The sequence below is a fragment of the Phacochoerus africanus genome, chromosome 8, assembly GCF_016906955.1.
Source record: "Phacochoerus africanus isolate WHEZ1 chromosome 8, ROS_Pafr_v1, whole genome shotgun sequence".
In the NCBI taxonomy this organism is placed as follows: Eukaryota; Metazoa; Chordata; class Mammalia; order Artiodactyla; family Suidae; genus Phacochoerus; species Phacochoerus africanus.
Genome location: NC_062551.1, coordinates 137,087,376 through 137,112,995, shown reverse-complemented (window position 1 = coordinate 137,112,995; position 25,620 = coordinate 137,087,376). Strand labels below are relative to the sequence as shown.

Genomic DNA, 25,620 nt, shown 5'->3' with positions numbered 1-25,620 from the left:
CAAGCCATCACTCCCTGCTGTTTCTCTGAAAACCAACCAACCAGTTAGAATCATCACCACCCACTCTCAGGTTTGCCCCAGTAGGCAGCCCTCTTGGATGGGGTCCCTGTGGTTCCCAGGAATTACAATGGAAGTGCAGCTTGACAAGCCAGTGACCCCTTCCCCCTTGCCTGGTAGTCAAGGGCAGCTCTACTTAGCATCTTCCTTTTAGTCTTCCCCCAAGAGGCAGATTATTATCGCACTTTGTTCCCAATTATGGGGTTCCATACTTCAGCTTCTCAAGAAAATGCAGACAGTCTGCTTGGGGAGAGGCATGGGAAAAACCTGCTAGATTCTGAAATTTTGCAAGCAACTGGCCAGGGGCTGAGTTGCCGATTCACCATTTCCTAGATGACTCCAACTTTTTTAAGCAATACTCTCGGGCCCACCGACACTGCATTTGTGGGTGAAGGGAGCATCTCTCTTCCCTCTCTGTTAAGGAAGACAAAAGAAATGCTACATTGCTTTCTATTCCTACAAATGCCTTTCAAAGAAACTTAGATGAATTTCTCTTCTCCTAAATAGACCAGAGGCAGATGATAGGAGTAGTGTGATCTGACCAACTTTTAGAAATTCCCATGGGGCTCTCTGTCTAGCACCTCTCTTTGAAGTAATTGTCATCCAATGTCCTAAGCTTTGAGGTCTCAAATTTTAAAACAACAGGACACCTTCCATTCCATATGTTATTATAAAGTCACTTTTGAATAAAACTCTTTTAATGAGAATTTGTCTTTCTGAATTCCCATCCAACTACCAAAGGAGAAATCCAAAATAAAGGGCTGAAATGAAATAATGCCATTTGCAGCAATATGGATGGACCTAGAGATTATCATACTAAGTGAAGTAAGTCAGACAGAGAAAAACAAATATCATATGAGATCACTAATATGTGGAATATAATAAAAAACAATACAGCGGAATTTACAAAACAGAAACACACTCAAAGATTTCGAAACCAAACTTAGGTTTACCAAAGGGGAAATGTGGAGGAGAGGGATTAATTAGGAGGTTGGGGTTAATATATACACACTTCTGTATATAGAATAGATGAGTAACAGGGGCCTACTGTACAGCACAGGGAAATTTACTAAATACCATGTAATAGCCTATATGGAAGGAGAATCTGAAAAGGAATGGATATATGCATGTGTATAACTGATTTACTTTGCTGCACACTTGAAATTAACACAACTTTGTAAGTCAACTATATTCCAATAAAATTTAAAGAAGAAAATAAAGAGCTGAAGGCCCTCACCCAAAATGGCTCTATCTCTTTAGAATGTAACTGTTCTTTTATTGAGATTTGCCTGTGGTTTCCACCTAGATGGAAAGGGCATAAACAAAGGTAATTAAATGGATCATGACAGCAAAAGCAGCACATTATCCTAACTGCATTCTTCCTGGGGTAAAAAATGCATCTGCTTCAGTCACCACACAAGCAAACTAGTCCAGGTAACATACCACACAGTAATATAAAACCCATATCAGAGTAAAACTAGTGAATGTATTCCAAGTTAAGAATGAATTAGGACACTCTCAGTATATCTATTAGCTAATCAGAAAAGCTAGGGTCCTTGTATTTGGAAGACGGATTATTCATTGACACTTTCTTTAAGATTCAGGAAAATAAAATTCAACCATAGATGCTATGTTAGTTTTGTTTTTTTACAGTAGCCAAGTAAATTAAATTATCAGGAAGGGGAGTTCCTGTCGTGGTGTAGTGGTTAACGAATCCGACTAGGAACCATGAGGTTGCGGGTTCGGTCCCTGGCCTTGCTCAGTGGGTTAACCATCCGGCGTTGCCCTGAGCTGTGGTGTAGGTTGCAGACGCGGCTCGGATCCTGCGTTGCTGTGGCTCTGGCGTAAGCCGGTGGCTACAGCTCCGATTCAACCCCTAGCCTGGGAACCTCCATATGCCGCGGGAGCGGCCCAAGAAATAGCAACAATAACAACAACAAAAAAGACAAAAAAAAATTATCAGGAAGGTAATTAATCCTGCAATATCACATAACTAGATTGCTCATTCTAATTCTATTCATAAATGTGCTGTTAAGTAGTCATGAGAAAAAGCCGAAATCCAGAGTCAGAAAACCTAGATTCACACTCCTGGCCCTAGGACTTGCTGGCTGAGTAATTTTTGGCAAGTCACTTAATCTTACTTAGCCTTGGTTTCCTAATTTGTAAATTAGCAATGATAATAACACATCAAAGTTGTTATGCTTTTCCAGGGAACTATTAATCACCTTGCAAATATTAGCTTTCTCTCTCTTTAAAAATGCTCTTTTTTCTAATAGAACCCCAAAATAGAATTGACCTGACCGATTAGGAGCATAGCCCTTGAAGTCAGTCTCAGTAATCATTCAATGTCAATAAGTATTTGCTGAGTAAATAATGAAACACTTGTCAGCCTATTCTCATGTCAAAACCCTTAGTCATATAGGTAGAATATACAAACACTTACTTCCATGATTCTCAATCACAGTACATATCAGAAACCCTGTAGTTTCTGAACCAGTAGGTCTGGGACAAGCCCTAAACAAATGCATTTAACCCAGAGCTTGAGAACCACTAACCTCCCTCTTAGGATGGTTGTAGGGATTAAACAAGATAATGTATAAAGTTACTGAGTATGTGCTTAATACATGTAAGTATATAGATTATATTCTGCTTTTTAAAAATATTTTATATATATTTATAAAAATTATTCTATGAAACATTTTTAAGAAACATTCAATGAATTATTAAAGCAGTGGTTCTCAAACTTCAGAATGATTTTAATAAAGGGTGGGAAACTTGTAAAAACACAGACTTATGTACCCTATTTCCACCGTTTCTGATTCAATAGATCTGAGGCATTGCCCAAGAATTTGTATTTCTAACAAGTTCCCAGTTCGTGCTGGTGCTGCTGGGCCAAGAATGAAACACCAGGAACCACTGCATTAGAGAAGCATTAGTCATATCTAAAAAATGATGTACATATACAATAAAAAAATAGGCAAAAAAAACAGTATCAAAATTTTATAGTTTACATGTCACTGAGATTGATTTTGTTGGGTGGCATGAAATATAATCTCAGTTGTTTACTACTTTTTCAATGAAGCCTTAACTGACACCTTTGGGGAGAGGGGAGGTTGTGAAGGTATAGTCCCACTGCACCTTATAATGACTTGAAATGTATGACTGCATCTAATAGCTTTGCATGGAAATGAACTGCTAAAACATTACTTCCTCCCTTTAGTAGAAAGTTACCTCCTCGAAGGTAGAGATCAAGTCATACTTATCTATGTACCCCGGAACCTAGATGGTGCTAGTAGACATTCAACAAAATGATTAATGATTGAAAACTCAATCTGGAATACAGTGAATTTTGTTATTTTTTTTTTCTTTTAACTCTCATGGTAATTCCATGGACTTTCAAGGGAAAGTGTAGGGGTATACAGACAATCTCCCTTTCATCTCTCTTTCCATCAGAGCAGAGGTCCTCAGAAAGTGAGAGGAAGTACCTGCAGAAGATATCCCGATATATGAGGAGACATTTTTGTCTATCACACCTGGAGAGGGTCCCACTAGCATTTAGTGGGAAGAGTTCAGGGTGTTACTAAACCTTCTACAATGGCCAGGAGAGCCACCATAATAAAGAATTATCCAGCCCAAAATGTCAAAAGTGACTACACTGAGAAACTCCACGTTAGAGGAATCCAAGTGAGCTAATTAAGCAGGGGTCCTAAATTCTTCCACCACCTTGCTAAACAAAAGTTTGGCCCTAATACGCACACTGTGGTAATACGGAATGACGAGCCAATGGGGACCCACTTTATAGCACAGGGATCTCTACCCAATATTCTGTAATAACCTATATGGGAAAAGAATCTGAAAAAGAATGGATGTGTGTCTATGTATAACTGAATCACTTTGTTGCACAGCAGAAATTATCACAACATTGTAAATCAACTATATGTCAATAAAACTTTAAAAAATGAAAAAAAATTTTCATTAAAAAAATTTGGCCTTAAACTGAAGAAAGAATACTAATACCAAGAGTTTACAAACATATAACTGTTTTATAGGTAGCATTTGCAATCTGGGGCTCAAAGTCACACAATTAGTTCGTGGTGGATTAGAAATAACAGAGTTTCACGCTGAACCAAACACTCTTGGAAGACATCCTTCCAGCTCTTGGTCAGCTGACCTTTTATCTAATCTGAGCCTCTCCTGCAGCTATTCAACTATTTGCTCATGATAGCTCACTTTCTGTCTACTGCCTGTGTCAGGAGAATTCTTTCCTTTAAATGCTGTTTTGATAATAACCTATTTTTATCATTTCCTTTCATTAATTACATGCTCAATTCTTCTTTTTCTGCCTAGACCTGTTTTAAATATTAATTCTAGTTTTGGTTGGAAACACTTTGCAGAATAGCCTGATGGACCAGTAATAAAACAGCATCCTTAACAGGAGCAACAAAGACAAACAGCTGTGACCTTCCTTTTTTTTTTTTTTTTCTGCCATACCTGCGGCATATGGAAGATCCCAGGTTAGGGGTGGAATAGGAGCTGTAGCTGCCAGCCTACACCACAGCCACAGCCACAGCCACAGCCACGCCAGATCTGAGCTGCGTCTGTGACCTTCACCACAGCTCAGGCAACACCAAATCTTTTAACCCATTGAATGAGGCCAGAGATCAAACTCACATCCTTGTGGATACTAGTCGGGCTCGTTACTGCTGAGCCACAATGGGAACTCCCCTCTCTTCTCCTTTATAAACAGGCTCTGAATGTCATCCCAAAGACTCTGCTCCTGGAACAAGTGTCTGCAATCAGCACAATCCCTTGGCATTTTTACTGCCTCCAGCACTCCCAGATTTCCTCATCCTCACCCTCTCTCTCATCTGCCGCCTTGCTACCAAATACAAGTTGACTGTCAGGCACACAGCAGAAGAATTGGATTTCAGGCAAACCATTGTGGGAAACAGAAGGTAAATCTGGTCAACCTTTGTACAAAAGGGGCAGAGAAAAGAAGAGTGAAAAAACAGAGACTGACTTGGAGGCAAGCTGAGGCTGAGGGTAATTTACTGAGTAGAGCACCTTTGCTGTAAGCAAAAGCTAGTTTTGACTATGTTTCTATTTTGCTATAGTTCTCTCATTTCCAGAAAAGGAAAAGTAGGAAAAAGACGGAAGGAAGGCAGGGAAGAAAGACAAAAGAAAGTGAGGAAAGAAAAGAGAAAGGGGAATGAAATGAGCATTAATTCAATACCTACTACACACACAATGCTATATACTTTGCCCTTTGTTATAGTGTTTAATTATCATAATAGTCTTGTCCTGTAAGGTAAGATATGGTCTCCATTTTTCAGATAAGGAAAGTGAAGTTCAAAAAAGTTAAGTAATTTAGTAACTTGCTCAAGATCACATAGCTGGGATTGGAATACATACTGCTGTCCTCAAAGTCTAGGAAAAAAAGAAAGAGGGTAGGCTCTGGAAAGATACTGTTTAAAATGATAAGAAAATTCACTTTGTGACCATGACACCAGGCATGATAGGAAACTGAACTGAAAAAGGGGATTGTCCTTTCTATAACAGGATATACAATCCCTACACCTTTTTAAAAGAAAGATAACATTTATTATCTTTCCTTTTTAAAAGAAAGATAATACTTATTCATTTATTTCCTCAAACAAATCATTGTTGAGCACTAAATGTGAGCAAGGCACTGTGCTAATCACCATTAAAGGTAAACCTGTGAACAAAGCATAACATTTAGGATCCAGTAGGGAAGAAAGACAAGTACATGCAATTAAAATTTAAAATAAAATTTGATAAATGCTATAACAAGTGAAACGCCAAGGAGGTAGGAGAACAGATAATTATTGACAAGGAAGAATGTCAGAGTTTCAAGTTAAGACTTGAGGCCTAAGTAAGAAAAGTTAAAGCATCTTTCTGTCAATGCTAAGTTTGAAGAAACCACACATGTTCCTACACACACACACACACACACACACACACTCTCTCTCATACTTATACTCAAAACAATACTCCACGTCATAAATGGAAGACCTCTGTTCCTCCATCTGATATGTCATCCATAGACAATAGAGCCAATTTCAGAGCATGTGGTGAAAAGCACACTGAACTAAAAGTCAGATCTGAACTGCAACCCAAGCTTGCCTAAGATCTGGCTGCATAATTTTGGAAAAGTAATTTTCACCTTCCTGAGTCTAAGAAACACAGAGTTTCGGAGTTCCCGTCACGGCTCAGTGGTTAACAAACCTGGCTGGTATCCATGAGGAACTGGTTCAATCCCTGGCCTTGCTCAGTGGGTTAAGGATCTGGCGTTGCCACAAGCTGCGGTGTAGGGAGGGCGCAGACGCAGTTTGGATCCCACATTGCTGTGGCTGTGGTGTGGGCCAGCAGCTACAGCTCAGATTCAACCCCTAGCCTGGGAACCTCCATATGCAGCAGGTTGGGCCCTAAAGACAAAAAGGCCAAAAAAAAAAAAGAAAAGAAAAGAAACAGAGTTTTAATTCACAACATAATTTTAACTCTAATCACTTCCAACTGTATATCACAACTTGCTAAGCAAAATTGATTGAAAACTGTCTTAAAATTTTAGACTATTATATGGATGACTATTTCAAGCTACATCATTTTAAGAATGCTAGTCACATGAATTTCATAATTGATATTAACAATAAGAAAAACTGACATCATAACTGGAAATATAGCCACTTTTGAAAAATAAAATTAAAAAATAAACTTCCAAGGTGCCTCGTTAAGCACAGTAGATAGCATGTCAGTCTCATAAAAAATAAATTTCCAAAAGGGAAAAAAAAAGAACATTTTTAAATATAGCATTAGAGTCTTCTAAGCCAGATCCAAATGTCATTAGTGTCCTTAGATGAAAAGAAATGTTAAAAGGTAGAATTTTCCTCATTTTGTGGCATAATACCTGACTGCCTACATGGTAGAAAAACAATAAGACTAAAAGTTAGAAAAGCTGAACTTCAGTCATAATATTTCATTTATAGGTCAACCTTTTTGAAGTGTGTATATGTCAAATGTAAAATGAATTCAAAATTAGAATTAAATGACCAGGTGATGTGTAAATTATCATAAATAACAAAGACTCTATGCTTCCTTATCTTTAGAAATGGGAAAAATGATGTCTGTAAACCTTCCCTACCTCTTCATGATTAATGAGTTAACAATTATAAATGTTTTCTACCTTGGAAGAAAGCTGGCAACTCAACAGAAACAGAAAGAGGGACCATGGTGCCTTTTTCTTTTAAATCATGTTGGTAAAAAAGACTATTTAACTCATAATAACTTAAAAATCAGTTGGTTTTTCAAGGTATAATAATTTGCCCCAGATTTCAGTGAAACATACAAAGTGAACACAAATATATAAATTCGTTTGTCAATCCTTAAAATTATAATGATATTACATATCTGCAGTTTGGGGAGTTTTTTTGGGTTTTTGGGGGGTTTTGTTTTGTTTTGTTTTCTTGCCTTTTCAGGGCCTCACCAGCGGCATGTGAAAGACGGAAGTTCCCAGGCTAGGGGTCAAATTAGAGCTACAGCTGCTGGCCTACACTACAGCCACAGTAATGCCAGATCCTTGACCTGCTGATCAAGGCTAGGAATCAAACCCACATCCTCATGGATACCAGTCAGGTTCATTACCACTGACCTATGATGGGACCTCCTCTGCAGTTTTTAATGAAATCATTTTTAATAAAGAACTTTTTGTTAAACAAGACTAACCCAAAATAAGAAAATAATTATAACAAAGAAAGGAAGAGAGGGAGGGAAGAGAAAATATTTTTCCAGGTATATAATTCTGATGTATTGAGACTTAAAGATTCTGAATATGGAAAAGTCATTTGTTAGGAACTAACTAAAGACTACTTCTGGGTGACACTGATGTATCCTCTGGAAAAGACACTGCCAAAGGGCAGCCTTTCAAACTTTAGGCACTACCTCATCCCATTGTCTATTTTTTTTGAATCAGAATTTTTCTATCCAGGAGTTCCTGTTGTGGTGCAGTGGTTAACAAATCTGACTAGGAACCATGAGGTTGCAGGTTTGATCCCTGGCCTCCCTCAGTGCGTTAAGGATCCGGCGAAGCCTTGAGCTGTAGTGTAGGTCGAAGATGTGGCTTGGATCCCATGTTGCTGTGGCTCTGGTGTAGGCCAGCGGCTACAGCTCCGATTGGACCCCTAGTATGGGAACCTCCATATGCCACGGGAACAGCCCTAGAAAAGGCAAAAAAAAAAAAAAGAATTTTCCTATCCAAGTATACCAGATTTCAGTATTTCAAAAACCTCACAAAGGCTCTGACCCAGAAGTGACTTACTCCCTGTGGATCATGGAATCAGCTTTTTTCTATAATAGAAAACTTTCAATGAGTTGAGCAGTCCCCTATTTGAAATTTGAAGAAAGAAAAATACTCATAGGCAATGCCTGATTATCCAGAAATATGTTCATATTATAGATTATTTCAGATATGGTCTGGGAACTCTTCTTACTGCAGGAAGAAGGAATACTTGCTCTGAGATATATCTATGGCTTTATGAGTTTCAGTTCTGGGAGAACAGGGGGCATCAGTATTCTCTTCCACTCATCTACATATCTTTTAAAATTATGCAAATTTTAAAAGATTTTAAAATTTTAGGAGTTCCTTCCCACTGTGGTGTTGTGGGTTCAGGATCCATGTTGCTGCAGCTTTGACTTAGATTAGATCCCTGGCCTGGGAACTTCCATATGTCACAGATGAGGCAAAAGAAAAAAAATTACTCATATATTCTTTCGACAAATTATTATTGAACACTTACTAAGTGCTAGGCACCAAGAGATGGATTTAGCATTCTCTACTCTCAGGATTAACTTAATTCCATACTCATGTGAAAATGTACCATAAATAAAGGAAGACTAGGACAGAAAAATGAATGCTTGAAATATAAACCTTAGAAGTTCCAGTTAAAGGAAAAAAAATTAACATCACTTCTATACGTTTTTCCTTAGAACACTTTTTTTCTTAGAACTCAAGCAATTATTACATATCTGCCCCTAGGCTTAACGTTCTAACTTTCTGAGAAGTTATGCTATTATGATATAATACTATTACAATTTAGAGTTAACCTGGAATCTCCTAATATCCACGGGTCACACTTAAATTTTATTTTATTTTTTAATGTTTTACTTTTATTATTCAATGAATTTATTACATTTATAGTTGTACAGTGACATCACAATCCAATTTTATATGATTTCCATCCCACAACCCCAGTGCATCCCCCCACCCCTCAAACTGTCTCCTTTGGAAACCATAAGTTTTTCAAAGTCTGGGAGTCAGTATCTGTTGTGCAAAGAAGTTCATTCTGTCCTTTTTTAAGATTCCACATGTCAGTGAAAGCATTTGATGTTGGTGTCTCATTGTATGGCTGACTTCACTTAGCATGATAATTTCTAGGTCCATCCATGTTGCTAAAAATGCCAGTATTTCGTTCCTTTTAATGGCTGAGTAATATTCCATTGCACATTTAAATTTTAGACTCAGATGCTACTAGGGCTTTTTAAGCTAAAGAGGTAGTTCAACACACTCACACAAATGCTCATTAAACCATTAAATTTGCAGAGAAAACCTGGGAATTTCAGTTAACTATCCTAGTTACATTAAAGCAATGCAATTGAAGATTATCAAACATTAAAATTTATGAAGAATGAATAAAAATATAGACAAATATACGTACACTTGATTCATTCAATACTATATTCATTTAGTATCTGTGATATGCCCAGAATTATACTAGACATTTTGGATTAAAGGATAAATATCACACAGTCAGGACCCTCAAGGAGCTTGTAGCCCAGTGGTGGGTATCTATGAAGAGACCTAAAGGATGGACAAAAAATAGGCACAGGGTAAACCCCCATATTGCAATCTCATAAAACTCAGGTCCAACTCCAGCACACAAGAACCTGCACAGAGCCAGGTTTGATCCAGGAAAATTAATCCAAGATGTATACACCAAACCAAACCAAACCAAACCAGCAGCCCTAGGAAAGAAGAGAAAGTTCCCAGCAGACTGGCCAGGGCATGCAGCACTGTTTTCTCAGGCATGAAGCACAGACTGGCTGGCCAGTAGCTGCCCTATCGGGTCACCAGAACAATGGAGAGCAAGCTAAGCTACAGTGATACTTTGACCCTGGATGTTAAGCCCCTGACTGAATTCCTGTCAGGCTTTTGGTTCCTTTTGCTTCAGGGTAATAGTAGGACTCAAGACCCACAGGAGAATTGAGAAAGGAGGTGGACAAGGGAACTCAACATTTTAAATCAATATAGGGAGTTCCCGTCATGGCTCAGTGGTTAATGAATCCGACTAGGAACCATGAGGTTGCGGGTTCGGTCCCTGCCCTTGTTCAGTGGGTTAACGATCTGGCATTGCCATGAGCTGTGGTGTAGGTCGCAGACACAGTTCGGATCCCACGTTGCTGTGGCTCTGGCATAGGCCGGCGGATACAGCTCCAATTTGACCCCTAGTCTGGGAACCTCCATATGCCGTGGGAGGGGCCCAAGAAATAGCAAAAAGACAAAAATAAATAAATAAATAAATAAAAATAATCAATATAGGCGCCCTAATAGACATGTGCAAGATGTAAAGGGAGCAGCAAAGAGAAAGAGCTTAACTAGGCTTAAAGGGAGTGGTAAAGGGGAAAGTTTTATGTAGAAAGTAGTGATATTTGTGCTGAGGCTTGAAGGATAAAAAGGAACTTTCAGCCTTACGGGCATACACCAAACCAAACCAGCATCACAAAGTTAGAGAAGCATAAAAGAATGTGTGTCTCCCCACCCCCTGTGTATTAGAATGATGGAATCACCAAGTTTAGGATGGATGTGGGAAGGGGTGAGATATGAAGCAGGAAAGGTAACCACAGACCAGATCCTGGAAAGTCTGGTATACCTGGCCATGGAATTTTGATTTTTGTCCTGGGTAGAGGTAGAAGAGGGCCATTATTTTATTTTAGGATTGTGAAATGATCAGATTTTACTGTCAGGAATATCATACTTGCAATAGTGTGAAAACAAATCAGAGGTGATTTAGGCCTAATACAAAGAGACTCTTTAGTGTATAGATGGTTCTGATCCATAGCAGAAATGACAAGTGCTGAACTGCATCTGCGGCGATGGAGGTAAAGAAAAGTAGATATTTAGGATCAATAATAATGACCGAGTTAATCTGGATTGAGTAGAGGCCTATAAAAGAGTCAAGGATAACTGCAGAGTCTCCACTTGTGCAGCCAGGTGGATAAAGGTGATATTAAATAAAATTTCAACTATGGAAAAATACATATGAATGAAAACTAGTGGTAAACTGAAAATAAAAAGTTGGGTTAGAACAATAGGATCCTTTGTTTCAATGTTCTATTGTATGTTAAAAAAAATGATTGGGGAGTTCCCGTCGTGGCGTAGTGGTTAACGAATCCGACTAGGAACCATGAGGTTGCGGGTTCAATCCCTGCCCTTGCTCAGTGGGTTAACGATCCGGCGTTGCCGTAAGCTGTGGTGTAGGTTGCAGACGCGGCTCGGCTCGGATCCCACATTGCTGTGGCTCAGGCATAGGCCAGTGGCTACAGCTCCAATTCAACCCCTAGCCTGGGAACCTCCATATGCCGCGGGAGCGGCCCAAGAAATAGCAAAAAGACAAAAAAAAAAATGATTGGGGCTACATTTAGGTTTAAAAAAAACAGGCTCTGTGAATTACTAGTTTATAACTTTGTGTAGATTATTTAATTTCTATAAATTTCATCTTAGCAATATTAATTTGTTTATAACTCATCTGGTTTCAAGGAAGACTTGAAGTAGTTTATGAAATCACATACAATTCAACAAAACAAAGACTATATGAGAGACAATGAGGTGAAAGAAGAATAAGGATATGAAAAACAAAATTAAACCACAGATGCATAATTTGTGACCCCACAGTCTTCTGCAAGAAGCAGGCTCATTCTCAGCGCTGAGTTTCCTAGCTGTCTACCTAGAGTAGGAATCTCATTGAGTCCTGTGGCTCACTTTGTCTATCATCAACTAGGAGAAAATTTCTTCATTAGGTACTCATAATGCATATACTTCATAAAATAGTGATCAACATGAGAAATAATGTTCTTGAACTTAATACGATGTCAAGCTTCTCAACGCCAGTCAGAGTGACAATAGCTAAACACAAATTAGCAAAAACGCTTCTATGGGGGCCAAAATAACACAAGCTAGATAAAGAACTAGCTCAGGGTCTGGCAGATTTCAAGAAAAAAAAAAATGTTAGCATTATCTAAAGGAATGAAAAGACTACCTGTTTATTTAGGAAATCCCTCATAAAGAGCCCTCCCATAAAGTCACTCAAGGACACCATCTAACCATCTTCCCACCCACAATGCTTTTGATTACAGAGCCTCTGGTCAGTCAGTGGCTGTTCTTAAGGTTCTTCAGGCTCAATACTTACAAAAACCCAGTTTTCCAAGTACAAGATGCAACAAAAACAACACTAGATAGGACCACTGAAGGAAAGGAAGTCTAGATGTATGAAAATTCTAAATATTCAAAAGATATTCCAGTCCTTTAAAATAGTATAATCAATTAATGAAAATATTACCATTAGATTTCCTCGAAGACTTGCTTTAGTAAACTATTTCTAATTAATACTTTTCTACCATTTAATGCTGCCAAAAACTTGAAAATGGTTTATTTCTCAAATGATTTAAATAGGTTACGTGCCTCTTTTGACCCATATAAATTTATGTACAATCTATTAATTCACTTATTCTCCATCATACTTAAGGCATTAATTCAGAATCAGGTAGTGAGAGGAGTTCCCATTGTGGCTCAGTGGAAATGAATCTAACTGGTATCCATGAGGACGCAGGTTCAATCCCTGACCTCGCTCAGTGGGTTAAGGATCCAGTGTTGCCGTGAGCTTTGGTATAGGTTGCAGATGTGTCTCAGATTGGTGTTGCTGTGGCTGTGGTATAGGCCAGCAGCTGCAGCTCCTATTTGACCCCTAGCCTGGGAACCTCCACATGCCGCAGGTTGGGTCCTAAAAAGACAAAAAACAAAAAAACAAAAACAAAAAACAAAGAATCAGGTAGTGACAATTTACAGAGGTTAAAACATTACCTGTCTTGATTTAGGCATGTGAAGCATATGTCTTCATGTAGATTACCTCCAATAGACAACTAAATAAAGTTTATGTGTGAGAAGTATGATAATTATTCAATGCAGAATGTCCATAAAGTTTTACAAAGTATACAGTTTAATGTAAGTCTTTCTTAATGATTAAGAAGAAGAAGAAGGAAAAGGATGGACTCCAATGCTATTCTTTATAACTTCCAGTCTGTATAGCTAAGATATCTATGGACACATTAATTTATGACCAAAGATTATTTTAAACAATATAATGATTCTTGTTTAGTCACAGATATTCTTTCACTACAGTAAAGGTGTTAAATCAGCAGAAGCTATGATATTGCCATGGGAAAAGAATGTGATGACATTTGTGTGCAGCCAAACAAAATAAGTGTGAATAAGAGGATGACAACAGTGGATAAAAAGAAAAAAAGAGCTTAATTCAAAATGAAAGATACTGTCAATACCAGAATTTGTGAAGTATGAATGTCCATTAAGTAGCTAAGTAGTAGAGTTTTTTTTCATCTCATGACTTGATATTTTTTAAATACTTACAAAATGTATATAATCATAGGCTAACTTGAAAATGACTTTAGAATTTTCGGTAAGGCAAACCTTGAGTGATAATAAATTTTTAATAAAATTTTAATGTCTGTTTTAAAATCTTATTTTTGTTTCTGGATTTGGACACTGAAACACAAGCCAATGAGCCACAAAATTTACATAAAGAAACTGTCCCTCAAGTTTTTTAAATATGTAAGTATGTAAACTTTAAGTTGCTTCTTACAAAACTAGATTTTAAATTTTTCATTCTACAGGAAAACTTGCCCTCAGCAAGCACTTAGAACTAGTCCTGACTTTGTTCAGAGTCTTCCTTACAGGATAAAGCACATCTCCAAGTTAGGACTATTAAGAGTGCAGCTCTTGGAGTTCCTGGCTCAGTGGTAATAAACCCGACTGGTAACCATGAGGACATGGGTTCAAACCCTGAACTCACTCAATGGGTTAAGGATCTGCGTTGCTGTGAGCTGTGGTGTAGGTGGGCAGCTGCAGCTCTGATTCAGTCCCCAGCCTGGAAACTTCTATATGCTGCAGGTGTGGCCCTAAAAAGCAAAAAAAAAAAAAAAAAAAAAAAGGCTGCAGCTCTCTTCTGAAGTCCTAGTGGCTGAAAGAACTCACCCTTTCCCATGAAAAAGCTAGAGCTTAACAAATCACCCTGTTCTTGATCGTTTCACAAAATTATCAGACCAATGCAGAATAGGAATCAGCAGTGTGAAAATGAACTAGGGACTTTTTACCATGACTTTAATGTTCCTCTAATGTCATGGGCCCTCATGGGAAACAACCCAGATTTATAAAGACAGTAATAGTCAATGGGAATCAACAGAAGGCAGGAGAAGAGAGTGAGGAGAGAAAGCAACTGAACCCTAATTTATTTTGAACCCTAATTATTTGCCAAAACCTGTCTTAAACACAGACCAATCAGATAGGTAGAGCACACTCTTTTGAATTCCTTTTTCAGAAGTAGCTCCCTAGCTTCTCTCTGGAAGAATGAAAAAGTGATGGAGCTAGCCCGGAATTTCTTAACCTTGGCTCTACTGACAATTCCATCCAGATAATCCTTTGTTGTGAGGGCTGTCCTGGGTGTGTTTAGATGTTAGAAAGCCTAGCAGCATCCCTGGCTCTACCCATTAGAAATCAATAGCATCACCCCAATCATGACAATCAAAAACATCTTCAGATCTTGTAAAATGCCCCTGGACAAGAATCATGAGGCCTTGCCTCTACACAAAAATATTTTTAAATTTCTTTAGTTCCTTCTGAGCTGACAGAATGGACCACTACAGTAAGCAACATGATGACTGGAAAACTTCTCTCATGGCAACTTTCTCCTATTGTGGTATATTTCATTAGGAAGTCCATTTCTATACCTCTTTTCATATTATAGTTAATATTTTTAAAGACAATATATTTAGAGAAATAAAGATAAAAAAATTCTTATAACTAAGTGATATAAAGTCATTCTACACTAATTCCTCCTTACCTCCCAGGAACCTGTCCAAAAAAGCAGCCAAAATTTAAAATAGTGAAAGAGAGGTTAAAGACCACCTCAAAAAGCACATGGTGACAAACAACAAGGAATAAAATCTGCCATTATTTCTCTAACCTTAAAAAAGACTTTTTCAGATTCCCATCCCTCAGTATCCGTGAGGACTCAGGTTCGATCCCTGGCCTCGCTCAGTGGGTCAAGGATCCAGCATTGCCATGAGCTGTGGTGTAGGTCTCAGACGCGGCTTGGATCCTGTGTTGCTGTTGCTGTGGTGTAGGCCGGCTGCTACAGCTCAGATTCAACCCCTGGCCTGGGAACTTCCGTATTCCACAGGTGTGGCCCTAAAAAGACAAAAAATTAAAAGACTTTTTCTCCACAACTACTCCTGTTCCAAGCCACGGCACCATTTCTTTGCTCCCTTTGCAACAAAACCCCTCAAAAAGTTGACTCTGCTTTTTCTAATTCTCCTTGTCCCATTCTCTCTTCACCTATTCCAACTTCCCTTGTCAAGGCCTTAAGTAACCTTCACATTAATAAATCCAGTGGGTGGAAAACAATTTTTTTCATTAAATCCAGTGGTCATGTCTCAGTCCTCATCTTACTTCATCAGCAGCATTTGACATAGTTGATTATTCTTTCCCTCCTTGATATACTTTCTACCTTCGCTCTGGGACCCCACACTCTTGATTTCTCCCTTACTTTCCACTCGCTCTTTCTTTTTGTTTTGTTTTTTGTATTTTTAGGGCCATACCCGCAGCATATGGAAGTTCCCAGGCTAGGGATTGAATCAGAGCTGCAGCTTCTGGCCTATGCCACAACCACAGTAACCCCAGATCCAAGCCACATCTTTGACCTACACCATAGCTCACAGCAATGCCAGATCCTTAACTCACTGAGCAAGGCCAGGGATGGAACCTGCATCCTCATGGATACTAGTCTGGTTCATTACTGATGAGCCACAATAGGAACTCCCCACTTGTTCTTTCTGAATCTCCTTTACTGGTTTCCACCTCTTCTCTCTTTCCTCTTAATAATGCAGTAACCCTGGGCTCATGTCATTTCTCTCAATCTGTACTCACTTCCCACAGAGCCATTCAGTCTATGGTCTTAAATACCACCTATGTGCCAATGTCTCCCAAAGTCACAGCACCAGCCCAGGCCTCCCTCCCAGACTCCAGACTCATATACCCAACTTCCTATTTGTCATCTCCACTTGAATATCAAATAAATATTTCAAGCCCTAATGTGTCCAAAACTGTACTCCTGATCCTTCTCCCTAAATTTGCCCAATCCACAATCTTCCAATACCAGTTGCTATCAATTCCATTGTTTTAGTTCCTCAAGCCAAAAACTGTGGAATCATCCATGACCCGTATCTTTCTCTCATATTCCACATCCTATTCATTCAGGAAACTATATGAGCTCCACCCTCAAAATACATTCAGTGTCTTTCCATCTCTCATGTCCTCTGTTGCTACCACCCAGATAGATGCCACCACCCAGATAGATGCCACCATCATCTCTCAAATGAAATATTGCAAGGCTCTTTACTGGTCTTCCAGCTTCTCCCTTGCCCCTGGAAGATATTCTCAACATAGCAACCACAGCAATTCTTTTCAAATGTAAGTCAGATCATATTACCCTTTTGTTCAAAACATGCCATGTGCTCTATTTCACTCAGGATTAAAGCCAAAGTCATTAAAATTGTGGTTACATGATGATCTGGTCCTCCCTCATCTTTCGGGCCCTGTTTCCTATTTCTATTCTTAGCAATTCCACTCAGCCTCCTTTCTGTTTCTCAAACATGCCAGGTATACTCTCACCTTTAGATCTTTGCACTGGCTTATCTCTCTTTCTGAAAGGTTCATCCTCTCCCATGAAAACCCCTTCTCCTTCAGTATTATCTTTTCAATGAGGTCTACCCCAACCATCCTATTAACACTCAGAGCTGACTCTCACCCATCATCCCATTGTCAGCATCCCAAATTCCCCTTACCATGTTCTATTTTTTTTCACAGTACTTTTCAGTTTTTAATATCAACAATTTATTCATGGTCTGTCTTCCCTACCTGAAGGCTCTATTTTGTATCTAAAGCACACTTAGAATATTGCCTAGCATAGAGTAAGTGTTCAATTAATATTTTTCAAGCGAATGAAGCAATAAATGAAGGAATGAAATAAAGCAGACCAGTATCCCTACCCTGAAGTGGAAGGGATCAAAGCCTTCTTCTTTACTTTCTCTTTCTCACTCTCCTTGTTATACATCAAAGGACTAGTTGGGCTGGGCAGGGAAGGGATACTTTGGTAGGGAAGAAGGAGACATAAATATACTTGGAGAGTTTTCTTATTGGAAGATTTTAGGGGATTTTGGGGGCTTTTGTTTTGTTTGTTTGTTTGCTTGCTTGCTTTTTAGGGCCGCACCCGCAGCATACGGAGGTTCCTAGGCCAGGGGTCAACTCGGAGCTTCAGCTGCCATTCTATGCCACAGCCACAGCAGTGTGGAATCCAAGCTGTGCCTGCGACCTACACCACAGCTCACACAGCAAGGCCAGATCCTTGACACACTGAGCAAGGCCAGGGCTAAAACCTGCAACTTCATGGTTACTAGTTGGATGAGTTTCCACTGCACCACAATGGGAACTCTGGAAGATTTTAGCTTTTAAGGGACTTTTTAAGTCTTTTCAGTTTGGGGGCTACAAAGTCTTGGGCTGTTGGGGAATTTTACAGCATTTGTATTCTCTCTATGATTATCATTTTTAGTTTGGTGGGGCTTTTATTTGGAAGGTACCTTCCAAATTAAGTGAAATGTAGGGTCTAGAAATGAGGCCTTCCCCAAAAAAAATGGAAGAGGAGGAGGAAACAAGCTGCTAACAGGAGCTCAAGGGAAATAGAAAAAGAAAACTTCAGGTTGGAGTTCCCATTGTGGCTCAGCGATTAACGAATCTGCTCCTTTTCCCCAAAGTAAGCAATATAAGAGCGCACCAGATACACAAGAGCAGGATGGAAGCCACCATGCCTTTGCGTACAATGTAGCCTTTCACTCTATTCCACAGGCTACATATGCTCAGCCCCAACTCAATATAAAGGTGTGAATACCGGTAGGTAAAGAACACTGAAGCCACCTTAAAGGCTGGCTAGCACAGCAGTCAAATGGCTTACCATGTGAATGGCGAAATAATTTGAATCCACCTCAGAGGTGACCCAGATGCATTTTTTTCCCTACTTATACATACCACTGCAAAAATTGAGAACCTTTGTTCACTTTTGCCTCCCCATCTCTAGAGAGCCTTAAAAACCCCTGTACATTATCACCTTAGCATCTGTGACCTGGTAGCCTACATTTTGTTAGCAATGTATTTCTAATTTTACAGGTGGATCCCAAACAATAAAGGTGTGACACTTCTGAGGAAAGTATATCATCCTCTCGATTCAGCAGGAAAAAAAGAAAGTTGATCGACCTTTCTACGTGAGACCTGATAGACCTTGAGGAAAGTAACCAGGTATTAAAAGACTGAATGTAAAAAAAGGAGAGGGAGCAATGGGGCTTGGCTGTGCCTCTATCCACAGTACCTAATTTATTCTTAGACCTCAAGAAAATACCTAAAGTCTTTGTATCGCAATTTCCTTATATATGTAAAATGCAGATATTACCACACTCACGAGTATAAAGACTGAAGTCTGAAAATAAATTGGGAACTGAGCTCTAGTTTAAATACACACACACACATCTATATATATATACATCAAGATACATCTATATATGTCTGTCTGTATATAGATGTCTATATGTATAGATATAACTTCACTCATATATAATATGTATGTACAAATAATAAACTTGACCAAATTCCTTATAGACATAGACTATTCATATTTGGCAGCATCACTCACCTTTGACTATAGCATTCTTCCACTAACTCTATAAACATTCAGCTTTCCTTCTAACTCTAACATACTATGACTCTCAAAGCTGTGGATAAAAGCTGATGTCATAAATACATTGTGTTACAGAATCACTAAGGACCAGATCCACTCTTAGTTACAGAAGCCCTGAACTATTTGAGCCTTGCTAGCCTCAAAAGAGTCACTTGGAGTACAAAGAAATAAGGGTACTAAAATAGGAGTACTAAACAAAGCCCCAAAGCTATATAAATTCTTAATATATTTGTCATTATTAATCGCTGGCAAAGAAGCAGACAGTTTGGAGGTGGGAGAGCTTTAAAATAATTATTTCTATCTCCCCAAAATATCATGGTACCGTCTAGTCCCAAATGCTTAAGGGGCAGAAAAATATCCAACAGACCCCATTTCCTTGCCTGCCAACATCTCTGCAGCAAGACAGAGACCCAAGAGTATAATTTCCCTGCTAATTAGATGTCAAGCAGCTACCTCCCACAAATGATAGTTTTTATCATTCATTTTTTTTCATGCTCTTTTCATCCGTGAGGTTTACAATCCATAAGAACAACCTAATAATGATTTCAGAAAACCAAAGACATCTTTGCAAAGTCTGTGTACTTTTATTGTTATAAATGCTTCACAAGTAAAAAAAATCAATGAAAAGCATAAAGGTACCCTGGTTTGAACTCCTTTTCTGTTTGAATTACAGTGCTTCTCTTGGAACACTCTCACATCAGGCTTCCGCTTCTCTTGGCAAAATTCACGAACTGGCTGATGTTGTCTTACAGGCTTTCTTGGGTCCCCTTTCCCAGCATCACTCTTCTTTCATGGACCCCTTTCCGTTACCTAGGAGCCCCTTGTGCTGCCTTCCACATTCCGCCTACTGCACAGTAATGTTCCAGACTCTTTATACTCCTCCTTTCTACCGTTACATTATGTTTTTCCTGAGATTTACTTGCTTTGAGAGGCTTTCTGGCAAAGTGGGGTGGGAGGGACGATGACCTGATCATCTTTCCTAAAATGTTGAATTAGTCCTCGTTCTCTTCAGAATTGTTTTTTAAGCAGAGATTCCTAGACGTTCTATCAACGTCTCAGCCCAAAATATTGCAGGTATTTTGGTGAATAATAAGAGTGGATACTTGAATATAACTAGACCTTTTAGAAAACTGAAGTCCACTGGGAGTTATTCGGCTTAGGGAATTGGTGTAGGAAAGCTGCTCTCCCAAAAATCATCCTCAAGGAAGGGCCTGTTACCCTAAACTTCTAATATCCAATTGGCTTCTCATGACATTTAAAATAAAATCTACATTTCTGCTTAGGAGCAAAAAGATCTGGCCTCTCTCTAACCATCTCTACCTGACACACTACTCCCCAGCCAAAGTGACCAGACTCCTGTATTTGAACATGCAAAGTAGTAAACTCATTCCTGCCTTCAGTCTTGCAGTGCTATGTTCCAGTCTTAGCATGCAAATTACTCTTCATCTTTTGGTTCCCACCCCAAATGTCACCTCTTCAATCTAAAGTCATCGCACAATCACTTTCTAGCATACCATCCTATTTTATTTTCTTCATGGTATTAATTACTGTGAGTTTTTTTTCTTTTTCTTTTTTTGCTTTTTAGGGCCGCACCTGCAGCATATGGAGATTCCTGGGCTAGGGATCAAATTAGAGCTACAGCTGCTGGCCCAAGCCACAGCCACAGAAACGCAGGATCCGTGCTGCATCTGTGACCTACACCACAGCTCACAACAATGGTGGATCCTTAACCCACTGAGCAAGGCCAGGGATTGAACCAGCAACCTCATGGTTCCTAGTAGGATTCGTTTCCACTGCACCAAGACGGGAACTCCCCACTGTGAAATTTTCTTATTTACATCTTTACTTGCTCTTTCCAGGCCATTTCTTAATATATTCTTCACTGTCTATCACTGCATTCCTAGTGTTTTGCACAGAACCTAGTATATAATCAGTGCTCAATAAATATTGCTGAATTGAATGCATAACTAGATGAATCCAAGCATAATCTAAACTTTAAACTTCAGGAACTGAGTGAGAAATCTTTGTTGTACTAATACTGGGGGGGTTGGTGGTGTCAATATCATTATAACTAATGTAACAAACGTGTTTATAAGACTTTTATAGCTAATGGACTACAACTTTTTAATTAAAATATTATAAAGACTGTAATAATAAATATGCTTTTATTAAAGAAGATTATAATAAATTTCTTTTTGGGAATTAATCAAAATTTATAAACAATTTATTCATAATACAATTTAATCAAATTTATTTTATTAAAAACATTTGCCTTTTTGAAAAGCTGTCCTTTTGATGAGGTGTCACAAATGAATCCTAGTATCCCTTGAGAAATACTGGCAGCTCATCTTATTCTTGTGTCAATGTTAAACTGCATTTCCCTGTGGCCAATTTCTAGCTGTCTAGATATGGAGCGTCTATTGCTAGGACTTCAGAAGCCAATGAGCAACTTGCCTGTCACATGCTCCAACAAATGATCTCTCCCTGCATGCAGTGTAGCTAAGCAGAGAAGCAATTCTCATAAGAGGATAACCAAGACAGGCTGGAATGTTGCTGAACGTACAGTTTATTACCCAGCCAAGTTACCTAGCCTGACCGCCCCCCCCCCCAAAAAAAACCAGCAATTAGCAAGTTGGTTTTGTACCAGGCAGTCCCAGTTTAGTTGTTTGTTGCTCACAAGCAGATGTCTGAGAGCAGTTCAGCCTGCAGTCGGATGCTTTTGCAGGGCTCTCCCCTTAAAAGTCAAAACTGAAGCAAGTCAATGGACTACAATTTCCTGGGCTTGCTTTTATTTTTTGTAAAATATCACAATTAATTGCACTTTGCTAAAGGGAAACTCCAAAGACTTTTTTAAGGTATCTTTCCTTCTAAGAAATATTAAGTAATTTGGTTTTTTAATAAAAAAAGAAATAAACTCAGTAATAGAGGACAGAAATCACAAGTTAATAAGAGCTAAATAACATAATTTTACTTTTAAGAAAAACATGTAGTATGAGAAAACTTTATTTTTACAAAACTACAATGAGACAACATACCCTAGGAAAACTTGGTTATTAATTCCTCCAGAAGAATGATTACTACTTAAAGGACAAAACTCTATTAATTGCTATTCTTCAATTATTTCGCTAGCAAGTTAAATTTACAAAAATATGCAAAATCCTATCATATAAATCAAAAATGACTCAGTATTTTTTTTTTTGGGGGGAGAGGTATAATGAGATACATTTCATCAAATTGTTAACACCAGTTCACTTCTCATTAATTGGGTCTCATTTACATCTTTCTGTACTTCTACCAAGATTAATTTCAGGGTAAGATTGTCTCCAGCTAGCATATACTGTAAAACTGGAAATTTTTTTCCAGTCTTCATGGACCATTTACAATCTGCAGGGTTTAGGGTGGGTATGAAATGTATTTCTGCCAATGGATAGCCACATCAGCAGTGCTGAAAACCAATCCTTCTGTTTCATTCATGGTGCCATATGGTTCCATAAAAATGGAGCGAACCAAAAGTGCAGCTAATGCACCCTGTCAATCTGGGTTTAGACTAATTATTTTATGTTATGATAAAGAAGCTGTAGATGAATGTATTCTCTCATTCTTTCTTTAGTTGTCTACCACCATAAGCATGTACTAATTCATTGGGAGAGGGGGAAAAAATGAGGTTTAAGACCGCTTCTATTTTAAAGGAACTGTGTTATTTTTAAGTAAATACATTTCGGTAGAAGTATTATAGTTTCAAGCAGAAAATCCTGGGTGTTTTATAGTAACATCTTCCAAAATATTAAGCCTCCTGGTTTGAAACCCTTTCCAATCCAATAAGTGATTTGAGTACCCCGGGGCAATTAAAAGGCAAGCTGAAGCACCAAGATGAAGTTGTGCCCCCCTAGTGACCTCTAGAGTGGAGCAAGCAAGACTCCCACAAGCAAGACTCGGCGGGGCGGGGGGGCGCAAGAACTTGGGCTGGGGTGAAGGTGGGGGGAGAACCAAGCCAAAGCCGAGCGCGCTGTTGTAAACCAAGCCGATAAATTCAATAATACACCCTCCTCGCATCTTAAGAGTGTGGTCCTATTTCACATAACCCCAAGGCTCAATAAGTCTCCGCCTCCCGAGCCACGAAGCCCATTGGGTCCAAATCCAACTTCAAACACCGCTCCTTCCTTCTCCCCACCAATGCTCAGGTCCAGTTCTCCCGCGCACAGCCTTTCTTGCCCCTCATGGTGTCGAGCTGCTTTCCACCTCTCTGCAGTGCTGCAGACAACCTCCCGACCGCTGCTGGTTCTCCAGCTGGAGAGCGGGAGCGCTGGGGATCCAGCAAGCGGCGACCACTGCGGGTCAGCTCAGCAGGCGCCGGCTGCCGATGCACCTGCGCCCAGCGCACCGCGCTGCGCAAGTGACGGGGACGGCCCTCTGCCCTAGCCACACAGGAGGCCCCCTCTGGATTCCAGCTCCTGACCAGGCGGCAATGCCCGAAGTCACCGGAGCAACAAGCTCTTCCCTGTCTTCCCTGCCAGCGCTTCTCCCCCCTGAACTTTCCAACTTTAGAAGCCCAGGTTGGAAAAGAGCAACAGGGGGCCTGACCGCCTCGACAGGTTGGAAGGGGGGAAATAGGCTTCAGGGACCCGGCCTGTAGCAAGTCTCTTTGACATCGAGGGAAAGGAGAACCAGATTGCTCCTATCTCCTCCAGGGGATGGAGGTTTGAAAAAATGGATTCAGAACTTGTCACCCTAGGATGAAGGGACAGAGGGAGAAGGGAGGTTGGGAGCAGGCATTAGCAGAGACCTTGAGAAACTAACTCTCTCTTTTCTCTCTCTTTTCTCTCTCTCTCTCTCTCTCTCTCTCTCTCTCTCTCTCTCTCTCTCTCTCTCTCTCTCTCTCTCTCTCACACACACACACACACACACACACACACACAAACGGCCTGATTCTGAAAAGGTTAAGATCCCAGTAGCCAAGAGTCTCTTCCCTCCCCATTGCCCTGTGGGGGTAAGGGGCAACAGACACCCAAGCGTGGAGTAGGAAAGGGGTGGGGTGAGAGAGAAAGAGGGTCTCCAGTTTTCCCCAGGTTACAAAAAGGGGATAAACTCCTATCTGAGTCTTCCCGGAGGCAAAGGGAGGAGCAGCAGTGCTGAGGTCTCCCCACCTTCCGAAGAAGGCAAACTCTTCCTAGCAGATAGCCTTCCACTTGGCGGAGCCTGAATGTAAACAGGCCAGCCAGAGGGCCGGACAGCGGGTGGGAGGTGGGATGGGGCGAGGTGTGAATGGAGCGGAACTCACCCTTGATGCTGGGGGGCTTTCTCTTCTTAGCCATCTTCTGTCTCCTCCCCTCCTCCAGGCCCCCCAAGCACTTCCTCCGGCTGCCGCCCAGCTCCGGGAGCCGGCGCCGTGGCTTCCAGGCGAGCTCTCGCCGAGGCTCTCAGCTCAGCAAGCTCTTTGTTGCTGTGATGGCATCTGCGAGGCAGCGGCGGCGGCGGCAGCTACGGCTGCAGCCGGGCTGCGAGCACTGCTCGGCTCCGCTCGGTTGGGGCGGGCACCGCCGCCCCTCTATTCTACGCCGCGCAGCGCTGAGAGACTCGCGCTCGAGCTGTTGTGGCCTCTGTGGCTGCGGCGGCGGCAGTGGATGCAGCTGTGCTGCTCTGGCTGCTGGAGGGGCAGCTCTGGGTCCCTCGAGTGCCCGCCCAGCGCTGACCTCCCCCTTTCCCACACCCTCCCTCCCCTACTCCCCCACCCTAGGTGTCCCGTCTGAGCCGCCAGCTCCAATCCAACCAGCGACCGCGCCGTCATCCGGCAGCCGCTTGCTGGGGAAGGCGGCGCTGGCGGCAGCGGGGGGCTGCTGGGGAAAGCGGGGACCCAAGGCCATCTGCGGCCGAGGAGGAGAAAGCCAGGCAGCCTGACTCTCATGGAACCTGCATTCTGCCTGCCTCCGGGCCTCCAAAGCCCCCTCCCAGGCGTCAGGGCGCAATGTGGAAGGCTGGGTGGGCCCGCGAAAGGCACCCTTCTCCGTAAGCCAACAAGAACTCAGGCCAGCTGCAGGAGTACAGGCACCTGCACTCGCAACCCACCTGCCGCCGTCCTCCTCAAAAAGCCCGGTCTCGGGCACCGAACCCGAATTCCAAGTGGAGAGGAGCCCTGGGACGCAGATGCTTCTGCCTCTCCGGAACTGAGAAGGGAAGAAGGAACTAGAGACTGGTGGAGAGGAGAGAAATTAAGTTCCAGGGACAGCCCAGAGACAGACATTTGGAAGAATGACCTGGTTCAGGCCCTAAACCTCTTAATAGCGAAGGTTCAGGGCAGGTCCCTTGGGGCTATGGAAAAGAGGAAAGAAAGTTCACGCTCTCAAGAGTGGAGAGGGAGGAGTGATTTCTTGGCTTCCTGTAGAAACTTTGTTCCAGCCCCGTTCTTTCTCGTTTCGTGGCTTTG

At 40.7% G+C, this 25,620-nt stretch overlaps 1 protein-coding gene across 3 annotated transcripts in view; it reads right to left on the bottom strand.

Moving 5' to 3' along the window:
* SLC44A5 (solute carrier family 44 member 5) overlaps positions 1-24,843 on the bottom strand; it is a 414,665-nt gene extending 389,822 nt beyond the window's left edge. For all 3 annotated transcript variants that reach the window (XM_047788626.1, XM_047788628.1, XM_047788627.1), the window contains exon 1: positions 24,478-24,843. In XM_047788626.1, coding sequence (XP_047644582.1) covers positions 24,478-24,511 — 34 coding nt within the window. In that variant the 5' untranslated portion in view covers positions 24,512-24,843. The remainder of the gene's footprint in view (positions 1-24,477) is intronic.
* Positions 24,844-25,620: the final 777 nt, after the last annotated feature.